Source organism: Lissotriton helveticus, chromosome 2_1, assembly GCF_964261635.1.
Source record: "Lissotriton helveticus chromosome 2_1, aLisHel1.1, whole genome shotgun sequence".
NCBI lineage: Eukaryota > Metazoa > Chordata > Amphibia > Caudata > Salamandridae > Lissotriton > Lissotriton helveticus.
In genome coordinates, this window is record NC_136059.1 from 1,372,244,001 (window position 1) to 1,372,261,603 (window position 17,603).

At 49.3% G+C, this 17,603-nt stretch overlaps 1 protein-coding gene across 1 annotated transcript in view; it reads right to left on the bottom strand.

Annotated features, from left to right (window-relative positions):
* Positions 1 to 17,603, bottom strand: part of LOC144818664 (uncharacterized) — a 189,568-nt gene that overhangs the window by 64,001 nt on the left and 107,964 nt on the right. Inside the window, exon 3 of the mRNA XM_078676310.1 lies at positions 2,084 to 2,183. Coding sequence (XP_078532436.1) covers positions 2,084 to 2,183 — 100 coding nt within the window. The remainder of the gene's footprint in view (positions 1 to 2,083; positions 2,184 to 17,603) is intronic.

Here is a 17,603-nt window from a genome sequence, read left to right on the forward strand (position 1 = left end):
CAAAATGACAGTTTAAAACTGCACACACAGGCTGCAATGGCAGGCCTGAGACGTGTTTAAAGGGCTACTTAAGTGGGTGGTACAATGAGTCCTGCAGGCCCACTAGTTGCATTTAATTTACAGTCCCTGGGTACATGTAGTACCATTTTACTAGGGACTTGCAAGTAAACTAAATGTGCCAAATGTGTGTAAGCCAATGTTACTGTGTTTTACGGAGAGAGCACAAGCACTTAACACTGGTTAGCAGTGGTAAAGTACGCAAAGATTTAAGGCCAACTAAAACGAAGTCCGCAAAAACACGAAGAAAAAGCTGGAGAAAAACCACACCAAGGATGTCGGGTCCAAAGGAGCTCAATTAGAACACAAGACATTGTTTGACTACCACATCCTTGTTGTCTTTTCCAGAGAGTGAATAAGCAGAAGCTAAAACGAAACACCTTACATTTAAGTGTCAACATCCATGTTATTAGTCATTCAGTCCTCCATCGCATGGTGTCATAGACATTAGTGGCTTTCACAATGCAATGAAAGTACAAAGACATTTATATAGCAACATAGATGAAATATCATTAAACATCAACTCATGATCTGAAGGATGCAGAGAAACTGCCTCACAGTGACTAGTAGCCCTACCTTTAGTAATGAAGGGTGTTCAAAGGATAAATATAGCAATGCAAATAGTGGAGTGAAGGCAAATAAAAAGAAAAGATCGATGAAGTTAGTGCAGCTGAAAAGCACAAGGACCTCACCAAAGCAACCAGCATGCACATAAACCATGATTTTAAGTCTTTCACGCTATGATTCTGCCCACTGACCCCTAATTAATGCCAACTTCTAATGTCTTCCTTATCTGTTTTGTTTTGCCAGCTCCTGCTCTCACTCCCACCACATCCATCCTTACATAGTGCTGGATACAGGAGAAGAGTGGCTCACTGGTTAGAGGAGGCAGACCCTGATGCAGAGGTCAGACCCGGGACCAGGGTTCAATTCCCGACGCTGCAGGGTCTTGAGCTCATAATGTCCACGGACTCGATATTTCTCGCCTCGGTGCCTACTCGAATCCTGGGTTCACACTCTGCAACTCTGGGCAATAGCTTGCTTAATCTCCACTACGGCCCCACCGCGATGGGATGCCTGCTCTTCACCTTGGGGATGCCTAGTAGGGGTAATCTCGCAGGGAAAAACCAGGACGGGTTCCCAAAGCAAGCGCCTTGAGACCTTACGGTGATATGGCGCTATACAAGAGCGTATGATTACGATTACGATTATACCAACAATGCATTGTCGCTTTGTCCAATATGCCTGCATTTAAGAAATCACACTATGTAATGAAAAGTTTATTGTTCATTCCCCCTATGTTGTCCCATCCTTTTTTCTCAGCTATTTGAGGCAAACTTAGGGTGGTGGAAAGCTCCGGGCATTACAATATATAGGCCAGCTAATGAATACCTCTTTATCTCTTTTTTGCTGCAGTACAGTTTACAAATAATACAGGTATTTTTAGCAATTTTAATGTACTTTTATGGTGTTTTGTATAATGCCGAATAAAGATATTTGATTTGATTTGATATAGGCCAGCTAATTTTCTTCTAATAATGTTATGACTTTGGCAAGACCAAAGTCTATAGAATGCATCAGTGATGGGAAATTCACACTGTCCCCAAGGAACATCTAATGGCACATTAGCTGATCCTCATCTACTGTAATAGCCATACATAATATCTTCTTGTGCATGAATCATGGCTACTTGTAGTGTCACTAGTGGCAAGCAGAATTAAAAAAAATATATGTTCCATAAAACTGATGTGCTAGAGTGCAGAAATCTATTTCCTTGTAGGGCAACTTCCCTATGGCACTGGTAATCCTTCCACTCTCCTCAGCAAGAGTGAGGAGGGTGTTTGTGAGAAGGCTCTCCAAAGCCAGAGCTTCCATACACAAAATTTGGACTTTACTTTTGTAAGCAGTTCTCAACTCTCAACCTTACTTTTCCCAACCAGACCCCACACCCATATGCCCCTATGGACAGCCCCACCTTTACACAATCATGTGAGAACACAGTGGGAAAGCATCCATAACTACTTGCCTTCTTCTTTGTTCATAATCGCATTGTAGAATGAGAAAAATGCCCTAAACTCAGCAGGGCGATGAGACATCACTTGAAAGACATTTGGCAAAAAACCACCCTGTTGAAAAGAGGAGAAAAAAAAATATATCAATGAAATGGATTACGTTTGCAAACTATATACATGGAGTCAATCAAACAGAAACATTCCCCATCTTAAAAGAAATCCTCTATCACTCCAAACTACTAATTTGTCCTATTGAATACTAAGATCTTAGCGACAGCAAGTGGCCAAAACCTTCTTTTTGTCAGTCATCTAAGTGATTTATAGAACTAGACAGGGCAGTCTTCCACCAGTCCTTGCTAGATGCTCGAACATGTCTGAAGTGGCGAGGTAAAAGCTCCTCCCAAAACCAGTATAGGTCCTATGTATTTTGCTTTGAATTTAGCTGCCAACCATTGTTTTCTGCAGTCCCTAAAAAACACAACGTTTTCCAGAGATGACTGTTGTTCTTTTAGCCTTTCCTTTGATACCCAACACCAATTCCCCTTTTTGTACACGAGGACACTTGCAGCAGAACACCTTTCCTCTTGTAGTGGAAACAAGTGTCTAAGATTTACTTGTCAGTGGCATGAAGCATCAATTGTTAAGTTAGACATTTACATAGCTCTGTATTGTCATTAGTAAGGCAGTTCAGGGCGGTTATGTTCAGTTGCGTTCATAGCCTGGTCTCAAGGAAACAGACCAGAGTCTTATTTGAAGAGACTCGTAGCAGTGTGCGTGTGGCTGTAGTTAATGTACTAATATGTTCATGTTAATATTTTTTGCTTCAAGTGGGTTGTAATAGGAATTGTTGTTTGGGGTCTGTAGCTAGAGATCTTTATCACGGACATGCCATCTGGAAAATAGGAATGTCCCTTTCGCCCTTGTACATTGCCCTAACCTGGTGACTTACAAGACAAGGCTAACTTTACCTTAATAGTAAATCTTGTAGCTATCTCTGATGGGAAACAGTCGGAACACCGCAGCCTCAGCCAAGCGTGTTCCGACTACACAAGCACTACCATGCTTGCCTTATCCTCGCATATGCCTTACCCACACAAGGCAGTGCGCGGTCTAGCTGCTGCTCGGCGGAAGCAGGAAGACGACAGGAAGAGAGCCAGAGGATGCGGTGTGGTAAGTGGGGCTGGGGCCCGTTTTGTATGGGTTGGGGGGTAGTTTTCAGGGTTGGAGGTCAGGGTCGTTTTTAGGGTGGGGGGTTGGGGTAGTTTTCAGAGCTGGTAGGGTGGGTCGGGTAGATTTTACGGCTGGTTACGGGGTTGGAGTCGTTTTTTTAAAAAAAAATAGGGGTTACGGTGTTCGGCCTAAGGGCAGTGTAAGGGGGTGAGGTAGTTTTAGGGACAGCACAGGGGGTGTGAAAGTTTTGGGCCTCAGGGCCGGAGGGGCAGGTATGGGGTTTGAAGCTTAGGACGGGGGTCAGGGGAGTCAGAGTAGTGGCGACCTTAGCCACGCGTACCGCTTTAACATTCATGCCGTTACCACAAAATTGTGTGGTAAAGGAATGCGTGTTTAAGACTGATGCGTAGATCGGGCTGCGTGGTAGAGGCACACGTGGTTTAGCCATGCGTGCCTCTATCATACAACCGTCTCTGATCAACCAATCCTACACATTTTGAAATATGCATTCTTAGTTGAATTATTTAATCACATTTTAATCTATTATATGGCATTTAGTTAAAACTATTTATAATTATTAAACACTGAAATGTGCAGTCTCGGCTGAAGTATGAGTATGAGGAACCAGAGAATATGATATTGTGGGGTTCACAATTGCCCTTTAAATCAGGGAGTTGGTTTAGGAGTTATAGTGCTATTAAAAGCTCAGTGAGAGGTGTGGTTTCCCAACATGGCAGCTTGGGCGTGAATCTTTGCGTCTCTGCAGGGCCTCATCTACATCACACCACATCAGAAGTGCATTGAGCCATTCGGCAATCTCTGAAAACAGAAGGTTCCGATCACACAAAAAAAGTTGGCTGGACTTTTAATGTTAAGCAGAGAATGTTGATGGATATGGTTAGAGAGCTCGAAAGTGAGAACGGCGAGCCATGAAAGGGAGCTAAAATAGCGGCACACTTTGGCTAAGGACAGAGAACCTGTGGGCCCACAAACACCACCCCAAGACCTTCTGAGCCCTATGTTCCACGCAGGTTCCTAATCCACATGAAAGGAGACACTCACTTTCACAGGAGAGAAGGACATTGAGAGATTGCAGGACAGGAGCCAAACTGCCCACTGTGTAATCAAGATGACGGCATTGTGGAAAGGAAGCGGCCCTTACCTCGGCAGGGCGGCGTACAAGCCTAACATCCTTGGTTCACGAACCCAGCCATGGCGCTTCCCTGTCAACCCGGACTCCTCCCCTCTCTCTCCCTCTACAGGAACCAGTGGCGGCGTGCGCAGGACCGGAAGCAGTTCCCCTTGACCCCGGAAGCACATCCCTGGATCAAAGAAAAGACGGCAATCCGGAAGAGAAAGCGTTCCGAGCAGCAGACCCGTGGCAGGAGGAAGCAAGCGAAGAACCAGAGACTGAGAGCGGAGGCAAGGAGAAGAATTGTGGCGAGGACAAGGAAGAAGACGTCTGGTCCGAAGACTGGTGGAGTCCTCAGGAGGTGGCTGGAGAGCGGGCGTAACTCACAGGAGAGTTACGGCGGGGCAAGTGAGTACACAGTTACATCGTCTCCGTGTACCCTGTGTACGTAGTTGTAAATAGTGTAAAAGTAATAGCACCGGATATCTCACCGCCTCACTGTATATAATAAAATTGCACAGTTACCTGTAGAGAGACCCCTGTGCTAGCCCTCACTTAATCACCCTCTTCCCCTCCTCCTTTTCTGATCCTCTCCTTCTTAGCCCTCCCCTCCGTCCTACACTCACAGTTCGTTTTCCGGTCCTACACATCCCCGGTGTCGGTGGCAGTGCTTCAATCGTCCTACGCTAAAGGACTATCGGCCCTGTACTTTCTCTCTTTTTCATACCTCCGAGGGACACCAGTGGACATCACAGGACCTGAGCACCCTCATCCAGCAGGGAACCCCTCCCGACGACGTCCATCCGGGCGAAGACTTCAAAAACCTACCAGACATTACTTCTTACATCTCTGAAACTCTTACCATCTTGTCCAAGACAATAAATACTGTTAAACATTGCACACTACATCCGGCCTCCTCGCCTGTTATTCCGGTCCGCCCGAACCCCTCCTCCACACTTGGTGTCAGAAGTGGGATTATCCGGAGGCATGGAGGAGGCTGTCAAGAAGCTGGCAGAAAGCCAAGAGGTCCTAGGGAAAATGATGGAGCAGTTCCTGAAAACAGCTGAGGACGATCGCGGACAGCTACACGACGTCCTAAAGGGCCAGGGCACAGCTCAGGATCAAGCCATAGGGCGACTCACCGATGTCATGGGACAACAAAGACCGGTTACCTCGCTGCCCTCAGTCGTATTGCAGAAGTACGTGCCGGGCGAAGACCCTGATTTCTTTTTTACGAACTTTGAACGCCTAGCCCAAGCTGCCGCCTGGCCTGCGGATCGTTGGGGCTATTATCTGGGTCCCCTGTTAACCGGGGAACTACAAGCAGCCTATTAACAGGCGAACGTACAGGGGCAAACCCCTTACCAGGACATAAAAACATGCATCCTGGAACGTCTGGGGATAGACGACGAAGCATACAGGGTTCGTCTAAGACAAGTACGGGACGGGCCCCAGGAGACACCCCGGGCTTTGTCGTTCCATATTCAGGACTTAACAAATCGGTGGCTGAAGCCTGCCACGGCCTTGAAGGAGGATATCCTCTCGAAGATCTACCTAGAGCAGTTCTTGGCCTCTCTCCACCCGGCTACCCAAAAACGGGTACGACAGCACGCCCCTCTAATGTTAGAGAGTGCCGTCGAGATAGCCAGCGCCTACAGCACGGCGCAAGACTTCAACAGAAGTAAGGAGGAACACCCTCCCCGGGCACCACCTGGTAGTCACCTCCGGGCCCAAAGACCTCCCCTACCCAAGAAACCTGATCCCGTTCCATTGTTACATTATCCGGTACCTCCTCGACCGATTCATCCAGGCCCTCTGTGCTACCATTGTGGTGGGTACGGACATATAGCCCGCATATGCCCGCAGAAGGAGGAACCCATGGACATTGGTTTTGCCAGGAACTATGTATGTCTCACCAACGAAGCAGCTCCTCCTCCTTACAGGTGTCCGGTAAGAATAGACGGTCACCAAGTGATGGCCCTTGCCGATTCTGGATGTCGACAGAGCGTCTTACGGCCCCAGGAATGACCCACCCCTGTCGGCCCCGTGACCGTCACGGTGGCCATTAAATGTGTACATGGCGATACGAAGAGCTACCCAACAGTCAGAGTGTGAGTACAACATCCCGCCAATGAAGGAAGTTTGCTAACAGTCGGCCTAGTGCCCAATCTGCCAGAACAAGTCATCCTGGGCAGTGACTATAGTGGTCTTCCCCGCCTTCTTCATGAAACCACTGACTCCCTGGAAAGGTGGTAAGCCGAAGCCCCGTTTTCCCAAACCCCGTCCTCACTGGAGCCACCTCCTAAAGCCCTTAAAACCAAGAGCCAAAAGAAGAAAGAAAAAAGGGACTATACCATGGCCTATCCAGTTCAAGTGGACACCCATCCTTGGGAAACCGATAGAGAGTTCCGCGCGGCCCAGCAAGAGGACCCTATATTACAGGACGCCTGGGGTCACGCCTTGGATAACGAGGACCCGCTACAAGTAGGTCCTTACTTCTTCAAAAAGAATGGGCTCCTATACAGGAAGGGAGGGCCCCAACAAACCCCTCAATTGATCATTCCCGGCCTTTTCCGTGACAAGGTACTGTTTCTAGCTCACAGTCACTTACTGGGGGGTCATTTTAGTGACGAAAAAACGGGACAAACAATCCTGGAGAGGTTCTATTGGCCTGGGGTGTACGGACAAATAAAACGATATTGCCGGGAGTGTCCGGTGTGCCAGAAGAACAGTCGGTATCGACCCCCTAGAGTTCCTTTACAACCCCTCCCTCTTATCGATATACCCTTTAGTAGAGTTGGGATGGACCTAATAGGACCCCTGCTTCCCTCTAGAGGTGATCATAGGTATGATATAGTTTTGGTGGACTACGCCACCCGCTTCCCTGAAGCAGTCCCACTACGCCAACCCACCACACAGAACATCGCTAAAGCCCTCATTTCCATTTTTTCTCGGGTAGGATTTCCCCGGGAGATCCTAACGGATCAGGGGACCCCTTTTGTTTCCTCACTCATGCGTCAAGTCTGTTCCCATCTAGGTATTAAACAAATAAGAACCTCAGCGTACCACCCCCAAACAGACAGGCTAGTGGAACGCTATAACGCCACCCTAAAAACCACCCTCAAGAAACTGTTGGGTCTAGAGAGCAAGAGATGGGAAGAGATGCTCCCCCTTGCGCTGTTTGCGATCCGGTGTAAAGTCCAAAGCAGCACCGGGTACTCCCCGTATGAGCTCCTGTATGGGCAGGCACCACGCACCCTGTTGGACATGGCTCGGGAGGCCTGGGAAGCAGAACCAGACCGAACCCGACCCTTACCCGAATACGTGGACAACCTGAAGACCCACTTAGGGCAGATACGAGAGATAGTGGGGCAGAATATGGTAATCGCCCAAACCACCCAAAAACACCAGTATGACAGAAGAACCAAACCCCGTTCCTTTGTTCCCGGGGACCTAGTACTGCTACTTATGCCATCCTCCGACCACAAACTGCTAGGACAGTGGCAGGGCCCATTTCCCATCCTAAGACAAGTGACCCCTGTCACGTATGAGATAAAAACGGACGCTAATCGAGCTCTAACCCAGATATACCACGTGAACCTCCTAAAAAAAATGGGAGGGACCTCGTCTCGTCCTCTCGGCGACACAAACCCAGAAAACCCTCTCTTTTGAAGTTTGCATTGACTCAGATTTGCCGGAAAAAAACAAAGAGGACCTTAGACGGTCCTTAAGCACCCTACAAGCGGGTTTTTCCTCTCTCCCGGGTCACACCACCATCGTAGAACATGCCATACCCACGGAACCAGGAAAAACAGTGAGACAAAGGCCCTATCGGATCCCCGAAGCCCGCCGACTCGTCATCAAAGAAGAGACGGATCAGATGTTGAGGATGGGCATCATAGAACCGTCCATCAGCAGCTGGAATTCGCCAATCGTCCTGGTTCCCAAACCCGATGGCTCAACCAGGTTCTGCATAGACTTCAGGGAGGTGAATAAGGTCTCTAGCTTCGACACCTATCCCCTACCCCGCGTAGATGAGATGGTCGAGCGCATAGGCAAGGCCAAGTACAGAAGCACCCTTGACTTGTGCAAGGATCTCGGCAAATACCACTAAAGGAGGAAGATAAAAAGAAAACAGCATTTTCAACCCCTGATGGCCTGTTTCAGTTCAAGGTTATGCCCTTCGGGCTCCATGGAGCCCCGGCTACATTTCAGAGGGCAATGAACCTGGTACTACAACCCCATTCCAAATACGCCGGCGCCTACCTGGATGACATCGTCATCTACAGTGACAATTGGGGACAGCACCTAGACCATTTGCAGGCAGTCATATCGTCCCTTAAGAAACATGGATTCACCATTAACCCCACTAAGACTACCCTAGCCGCCCAAAGCGTGAAGTATCTGGGATACCTGTTGGGGGAAGGGGTTATCAGACCCCAGGACAACAAGATAAAGGCCATCCAGGCCATAGCCTTTCCTCGCACAAAGAAAGAACTCTGTGCCTTCCTCGGCCTGTTGGGCTATTATAGGAGATTTATCCCCAATTTCTCCCAGACTGCAGCCCCGTTGACTGACTTGTTAAAAAAAAGCCACTAGAACTGAAGAGACTCTACAGAACCCCTCTTCCCTGTTGCAAAAGGCGTTTCACCAGCTCAAACACTCCTTAGTCTCCGAACCCGTACTCATGAGCCCCGAATTCACACAGCCCTTCATCCTACAGACGGATGCCTCAGATCAGGGTTTGGGAGCTGTCCTTTCACAGAAGGACCCAAAAGGGGCAGAACGACCTATCCTCTACCTCAGCAGAAAGCTCTTCCCTCGTGAGATGAATTATGCAGTTGTTGAGAAAGAGGCCCTGGCAATCAAGTGGGCAGTAGAGAGCCTTAGATATTATCTTGAAGGTCGGGAATTCGTCTTGTACACCGACCATGCCCAGCTGGAATGGATGGCCCGCAACAGGGGCCACAATGTTCGAGTGCTCCGATGGTTCCTGTCCCTGCAACCCTATCGATTCAAGACACTACATCGGAAAGGGACGGAACAGGGTAACGCGGACTATCTCTCCCGTTATCCACCTCCCTCCACCCCCACAAGAAAGACTGCTAGGGAAAGGGGATGAGGAAAGGAAGCGGCCCTTACCTAGGCAGGGCGGCGTGCAAACCTAACATCCTTGGTTCATGAACCCAGCCATGGCGCCTCCCTGTCAACCCGGACTCTTCCCCTCTCTCTCCCTCTACAGGAACCAGTGGCGGCGTGCGCAGGACCGGAAGCAGTTCCCCTTGACCCCGGAAGCACATCTCTGGATCAAAGAAAAGACGGCAATCCGGAAGAGAAAGCGCTCCGAGCAGCAGACCCTTGGCAGGAGGAAGCAAGCGAAGAACCCGAGACTGAGAGCGGAGGCAAGGAGAAGAATCGTGGCGATTACGAGGAAGAAGACGTCTGGTCCGAAGACTGGTGGAGTCCTCAGGAGGTGGCTGGAGAGCGGCCGTAACTCACAGGAGAGTTACGGCGGGGCACGTGAGTACACAGTTACATCGTCTCCGTGTCCCCTGTGTACGTAGTTGTAAATAGTGTAAAAGTAATAGCACCGGATATCTCACCGCCTCACTGTATATAATAAAATTGCACAGTTACCTGTAGAGAGACCCCTGTGCTAGCCCTCACTTAATCACCCTCTTCCCCTCCCCCTTTTCTGATCCTCTCCTTCTTAGCCCTCCCCTCCGTCCTACACTCACAGTTCGTTTTCCGGTCCTACACATCCCCGGTGTCGGTGGAAGTGCTTCAATCGTCCTACGCTAAAGGACTAACGGCCCTGTACTTTCTCTCTTTTTCATACCTCCGAGGGACACCAGTGGACATCACAGGACCTGAGCACCCTCATCCAGCAGGGAACCCCTCCAGACGACGTCCATCCGGACGAAGACTTCAAAAACCTACCGGACATTACTTCTTACATCTCTGAAATTCTTACCATCTTGTCCAAGACAATAAATACTGTTAAACATTGCACACTACATCCGGCCTCCTCGCCTGGTATTCCGGTCCGCCCGAACCCCTCCTCCACAGGCATGTACTGATAGAAAGCCACAGGCCAGCTAGAAGGCCTAGAGCAGGTAAAAGATTGCTGAACTGGCGGGATTTCATGCATGGAGCGACTGCCTGGACTCATGCCAGGAGGATGGTTTTATTGCAAAAAGAAATGCTGGACAAGTGGTGAGTGGTAAACCTGGAGTGAGGCTCCTGTACTAGGGCTTGATTGGTGTGCTGAGGCATATCGGATGCAAACTTGAGGGGCCCTGTGGGGGTCTGCCAGCGATCACACAAGACGACCACCCACCTTCTAATGAAAGCAGGTGGTGCTTTACTCTATTAGAATCTGTTGTACAACAAACAAGGAGGCTCAACGCACACCCTCAAAACTGAGGACACTACACCGGCACTGCTGCCTGGAGGCGATCCCACGTACACCTCATTTTAGAGATGCATCAACAATCAAGGAACAAGATGGGACATTTATCTAACATAAAATGGCACAGATTTTTTTTTTTAAACTCTTTTTATTATATATAAAGAAAACAAACAAACAAGGCAAGAAGAACAATACAATGCAGGTGCATGCCTGAGCAGGAAGGAAAAAGCAATTAGTCATACTGCAAATCAAGTAATGAGAACCAGAGAGAGGGGGCGGGCAGTGACAGGGGGGAAAGACTCGAAACTTTAAAACATGAAAATTGAAACAAAGCATGGAATGTCGGATCAGGGAGAATGAGGGACGTCAGGAACATCAGGAAGGGGGGGGTGCATATATCTCCTCTGTAGGAGTTCCACTGGTTCCAAATTTTACCCCATTGTTTGGGTCTACCTCGCGCCACATACACCGTCTTCTCTCTAAACATACACCAATCCATGTTCTCCTTCCATGCCGAGACCGTAGGCGGTCGATGAGTGCCCCACAGCTGTGCAATGTCTCTTTTGGCGATCATGTTGCCCAGGGTCGCCCATCGCGTCTGTGCCACGTCATAATCATTCGGTTCCCACACATTCAACAAACCCCGCCTAGCTTCAGGTGACAGCGCGACTCCCGTGACCTCTCTCATAACCGCATGCACTCAATTCCAAAACGCAACAACGTCCGGACACTCCCAAATTATGTGAAGGAAAGTAGCAAGTTGACCACAACCACGATTACATAACCCATCGACAGAATAACCCATACGAATCAGACGAGGGCCAGTCACATAAATACGATGTAAAATCTTAAACTGGACCAAACTAAGACGGGCTGGAATCGCGACCTCCTTGGGAGAGGATATCGCAGATTGCCAGTCCTCGTCGTCTAATATTAAGCAGTCTAGTCCAGAGCTCCCTTAGATGCGTTAGCAGGTCCGAACGGTCGTTAATTCATTTCTTGTATATCAAAGAAATAGTGCTGTCGGGCACATGTCCGTCGAGTATCCGATCTTCCAAAGGGGAGGATTCGCAACGCATGACGAATCTGTAGATAGCGAAAAAATTCCCGATCATTCAACTCATATTCCGCCTTCAACACCTCAAAAGTCTTGATATTACCCTTAACCCAAAGATCGCCCACTCTACTGATACCAATCATATCTCACTTCTCAAATCCTTTCGTCCTCCACAAACTTGCCAACCTGCAAGACTCATACAACGGGGTCGCTCGGGTCAGCCTATCGCTCCACCCCATTGCCGCATTTGCACAATGCCACACCTGCACCGCTATCTTGGCAGGTCCAGTAAGCTCCCGAACCGCCGATCTAGAATAGAGCGCCCTGTTATAATTCCCGTCGGGCAACAGCCATCTATCCATCTCAAATGCGGGGTTTAAGATTGGACCATACATACCCTGATTGATCGCACTCAGTTGAGAGGCCCAGTAATAGCGTCTGATATCCGGAAGAGCAATACCGCCGTCATACCAGGGAAGCGTAGGTTTAGAGAGGGCGATACGAGAGCACCCATCCCATATCAACTGTCTTTGCAAACTCTCCACCTCCCGGAAGTATTTTGCCGGAATTATGTCAAACGTATTCTGGAGCGCGTATAAAAACCGCGGCAAAGACACCATTTTGAAAAGGGCCGCTCGCCCGAGGGGGGACAAAGGGAGGCCTCGCCAGCCCACCACGTCAGATCGCAGTCGTTGGAGCGGGGGAAGTAAATTACGATCGTATCTGACCACGGGGTCCAAAGTTATAAAGACTCCCAAATATTTAAAACCAACCTGCGTAACCTGAATGGGACAGCCGCGCGGCAAAGAAGGGGCTCCACCCGCAAGCACATATATACAGGACTTGGACCAATTGATCACGAGGCCTGAGTTTCGTCCAAACGAAGTTAGCACACCAAACAGAACGTTCAATGACTTCTGAGGCGAAGTGAGGTACAACAAAATATCAGCCGCATAAAGCGATATGCGATCCTCAAATTCCGGGGTCCATTGTATACCTCTCATCGATGGTTCCCAGCGCAACCATGCAGCCAGAGGCTCCAAGGCAAGAGCAAAGAGAAGTGGAGACAACGGGCATCCCTGTCGAGTACCCCTCCCCAAAACAAAGGGGCTGGACACCCGACCGTTAACCACTACCTGCGCCAACGGTTCCTCATATAGAAGTTTCACCCAGCCAATGAAGCCAGGACCAAAGCCGAACTTTGCAAGAGCGGGCCACAAATACGGCCATTCCACAGTATCAAAGGCCATCGAGGTGTCAAGGGAGACCAAGATGGCCAACTCCCAAAGATATGGGGCTCTCGCGAGAGCGCCATGCAAGCGTCTCAAATTCAGTGCTGTATTGCGGTTTGGGATGAACCCGGACTGATCCGGATGAATCAAGTCACCAATCACATTTATCAAATGGTTTGCCAATACCTTAGCAAGAATCTTCGGCTCTGCATTAAGAAGCGATATGGGTCTGTAGGACGCACAACGAGCCCGCGGCTTCCCCTCTTTGTGAATCACTACGATCGATGCAAGACGTTGATCGCGAGGAACGGAGCCATTATCTCTCGATTCCAAAAACATATCGCGAAGATATGGTGCAAGTCTATCCGGACACAGCTTGTAGAGCTCAATAGGAAGACCATTGGGGCCCATGGCTTTTCCCGAACGAAGAGAGCGGATGGCAAGAGCTATCTCATCCACAGAAAGCGGCGCATCTATCAGTTCCCTATCTGAGTCCGAAAGGCAAGGCAACAAAATATCCTTCATAAACTGATGAGAGTCGTCCTCGGGTCTATCAGACACAGGGGAATAAACCCCCCGAAAATGATCAGCGAAACACTCACTATCTCAACCGGGTCAGTCACACGCACTCCCTCAGGATTCTCAATCATCGGAACCACGCGACTCGCTCTTTCCTTTCTATCCAGCCATGCAATCAGTTTCTCAGCCTTGTCTCCCACATCATACAGCCGCCCTTGTTGCTCCCTACTCATGAGTTTGGCGGCATCGGTCACCAAGGCCCTGTAATCAGACTGTTTGAGACTGAGGAAATGAAGCCTGTCACGAGTGACACCCAATTCCAACTCACTTTCCAACTCAGTGATGTCAGCCTCAAGTCGGACCACTGCCTCGTTTCTGCTTTTCTTAGCACCAGCAATCAAGGATAAGGCATGCCCACAAAGGACTGTCTTAAACGCCTCCCACAATGAAACAGAGGAAGACACCGATCCCTCATTCTCAACAAAGTAGTAATCTAAAGACTTGACAAGTTCAGCACGGGTCTTAGGGTTGTGGAAAAACCAAGGGTTAATAGGGGCCACCCGACCCTCAGCACCCGAACTAGCGTCCATATGAAGCCATAAGGGAGAGTGGTCCGAGATGCCCCGAGCCAAGTGTCTGATCTCCTTAATTAACGAGACCTGTGCCGCCGGCATCAGGACATAATCCAACCTAGAAAGGCAACCGTGGGCACCCGAATGAAAGGCAAACTGTGCCCGACCCGGATGCATCACCCTCCAACAGTCTATCAATCCCAGCGTTTCCAGAAGGCCACTCAACCATGACTGGGATCTCGCGAGATCCCGGGGGGATGGCGATCCTCTACACCAGAGACGACAGAATTAAAATCTCCACCCACCACCAGCATACAATCTGGAAGTCCCAAAACCACCCTTCCCAAATCAGCGAAGATCGAGGACTGCAAACCAGGGGGGACGTACACCGAAAGCAATGTGATGGTCTTCCCCTCCCACCTACCAGTGAGAGCAGCATACCGCCCTCTGTCATCACATATTACATTGTCAACCTCAAGGGGAAGAGAGTTCCGAACAAGAATACTCACCCCCCTAGAACCTGAGGTGAAGCCAGCGTGGACAGCGAGGCGATACCCCCGCCTATTCATAGCGTGACAAGTGTTCCAAACCAAATGTGTTTCCTGCAATAACACTACATCAGGGGAGAGGCGCTTCAAGTGTTGCAGCACCACACCCCGTTTTATCCCATCCCCCAATCCGTTAACATTCCAACATAGAAGCCTCAACCCCCTACCCCCCATACTCGAAACAGCAGCAGAACCATCCCCACCCGAGACACAGCACCCGGATCAAATAGTAAAACAATACGTTGCCTTGAGAAAAAACAAAACCACAACCCAAACACTCCCCACCCTCCCCCAACAAACTCCCAAAACCAACTCCCCCCACCCTGCACCCCTGCATTAGACTCAGAAGCCACCCCAACTTGCAGTGTGCCTGTCGCCCTAACATAGAACTAATCTACAAAAAGAAACCCAGAGGAGGAAAGAGTCCCATCCCTCCGCCACCTCCAGATACACATGTAAATCTTGCATACATAGGAGACGTCAAACCATAGTCACATATCGTAAACAGTGTCCGAAATCTGGGAACCTCCGCTCATTCTTGCTCGGGTTGGCCGCCCTCAGCTCCACCGGAGTGTTCTGTGAGATCTCGTCGCGCGGGCAAGGAATCAAGCCAGTCACTCACTCTATCAGGGCGATCAAAGAAAAACGTCCGATCCTCATACTCAATCCGTAGTCGGGTCGGGAAAAGCATCGCGTACTTCAGTCCCATGTCTCTCAGTCTCCGTTTCACTCCTTGGAACTCCATCCTCTGTTTCTGAACCAATTGAGTAAAGTCCTGGTAGAAGCTCACAGTAGTATTCTCAAACTTTATCGGGCCAGCCGCCCGCGATGCCTGCAGGATAGCGTCTCTATCCCTGAAGTTGAAGATTATGGCAATAATCGGGCGCAGTGGAACACCGGGCTTCGGCTTTCCACCCGGAACTCTATGTGCACGTTCCACCACAAAGAGTTTGCTCAGGCCTTTGGGGGCAAGATGGGTGAGGATGAGGTCTTCAACAAGGAGGTCCACAGAAGAATCTGTGGAAGTTTCCGGAACACCGATAATGCGCACATTGTTGCGTCTCGCCCGGCTCTCAAAATCCTCCAGGCGACGGGTGAAGAGGTCATTAGAGGACCGCAGATTGCGAACTTCCGTCTGCAGGTCAGAGACATCAGTCGTGAGGCTGGAAGTCTTTAAATCCAAGGATTTTACCTTTTCGTAGGTCTTTGACAAGTCCATTCTAATTATGTTAACGTCAATGGCCACCGTGTCAAGCTTGAGGGCGAGGGCCGCATACTGTTGGTCCATAGAAGTCTTCATACCAGTAATGGCACCATGACATCTTGCAGTGTAAGATCAGCCAACATGGCGGGGTCTTCGGTTGCCTCACCCCGAGTCCTATTCATCCAGCTGGGGGACACCTTAGGTTGGGTATAGTGATCCACAACGTTCGTTTGAATGGCACCCCCTCGGTGAGGGGTCTTGGTTTTGCGATTCTCGCTGTCGGGTTTGCTCGCCATGTCGGGCGGTAAGCCCCCAAGAAGCGCCCTGGACCTGGTGAAAATGGTTTGTGCGTTATCCACCGACGTCACCAAAAGCAGATCTCAGCGGCCATATGGCGACAACCACATACACGCGGTCTCAGGCTTACAATGAAGACTGAGAGTCCGGGCGCAACTCAGGCCACCAAGGCAGGTTGTTGATGCGAGAGGGTGAAGACCCAAAAACGAAACCGAAAGTCAACTCAGGGCAGCAACCAAGACCCCGCAAGCCGTTGTTGTTTAATTACAGCCTGGGTACTTGAACAACTCGAGCCCCAGAGCAGTCCGAGGGGCAGGCCGCAAAAGTTCAAAGCGGCGTAGTTGCGGTTCCCGGAGTCCAAATCAATTTCTGAAAACAGCTAGTATGTCAGCTGGGCTTCGTCTTCAATAACCCGTCATCGTTGGCAGGATAAAATTCAGGATAAATGCGGGAGGTGGTGAGGGTCTCGGGAGCCCTGAGCTCACGTGGCCATCACAGATGCGCGCGTAGCTCCTCCCCTGGCACTGATTTTTAAGGGGAAAACATCATTAGCCGCCCGATACTCTACAGCTGGTGCTCTGCGTTAAAGTCACCCCAGGACATTTCAAGAGAACAGACATTTGGGCGTCCTCTTTATTATTATAGCTGATGCCCACTGCAAAAGCACATGCCACCTTTTTTATTTTTGTATTCTTTGTATTGAATTTTCAAGTGAATTACATTATGTCACAGCAATAACTTAACAGACCATTACACTACTGCATTCATCATCCATGAGCAATTCATATACAATGCCAGAGGTTCTACATTAGTACATTGTTGACGATGGTTTTGGAGAGATACATACTAATAAAACCACTTAAGTTGCATGGTTAGCACTTATATAATCAGTAAAATAGTTCCAAAAGTCCTTAGGCCTGGAACGAACCGGCAGTTCTTCTTCATAGGTATGCAATGTATCGCGACAATAGGTCATATCACCCATCCATTGCTCAACAGTTGGTGCAGCTCTACTTTCCCAGCACTGAGATATCCTGCGTTTGGCCAGTAATAGTGCCACCACACAAAATTTCCGTTTCCCAGCCCGTGCATTTACATTTAGCCCCAATAAACAGGTTTTTATGGTACATTCAATCACGATTCCGGTCATTTTCGCTAATAGTGTGACAACCTCCTCCCAATAAGCATGCACCTTCGGACATCCCCACGCCAGGTGGATGAAGTCCGCCAAGTCAGAATTACATTGTTTGCATCTTGCGTCTTGCCTCAGTCCGTACCTAAAGAGTTTCGCAGGAGAGTAATATGCTTGATGCAAATACTTAAAATGCAATATTCGTAAATTTCCGTGAGGTGTCAGCATTTGAGTTAGAGCGCAGGTTGTTTGCCATTCC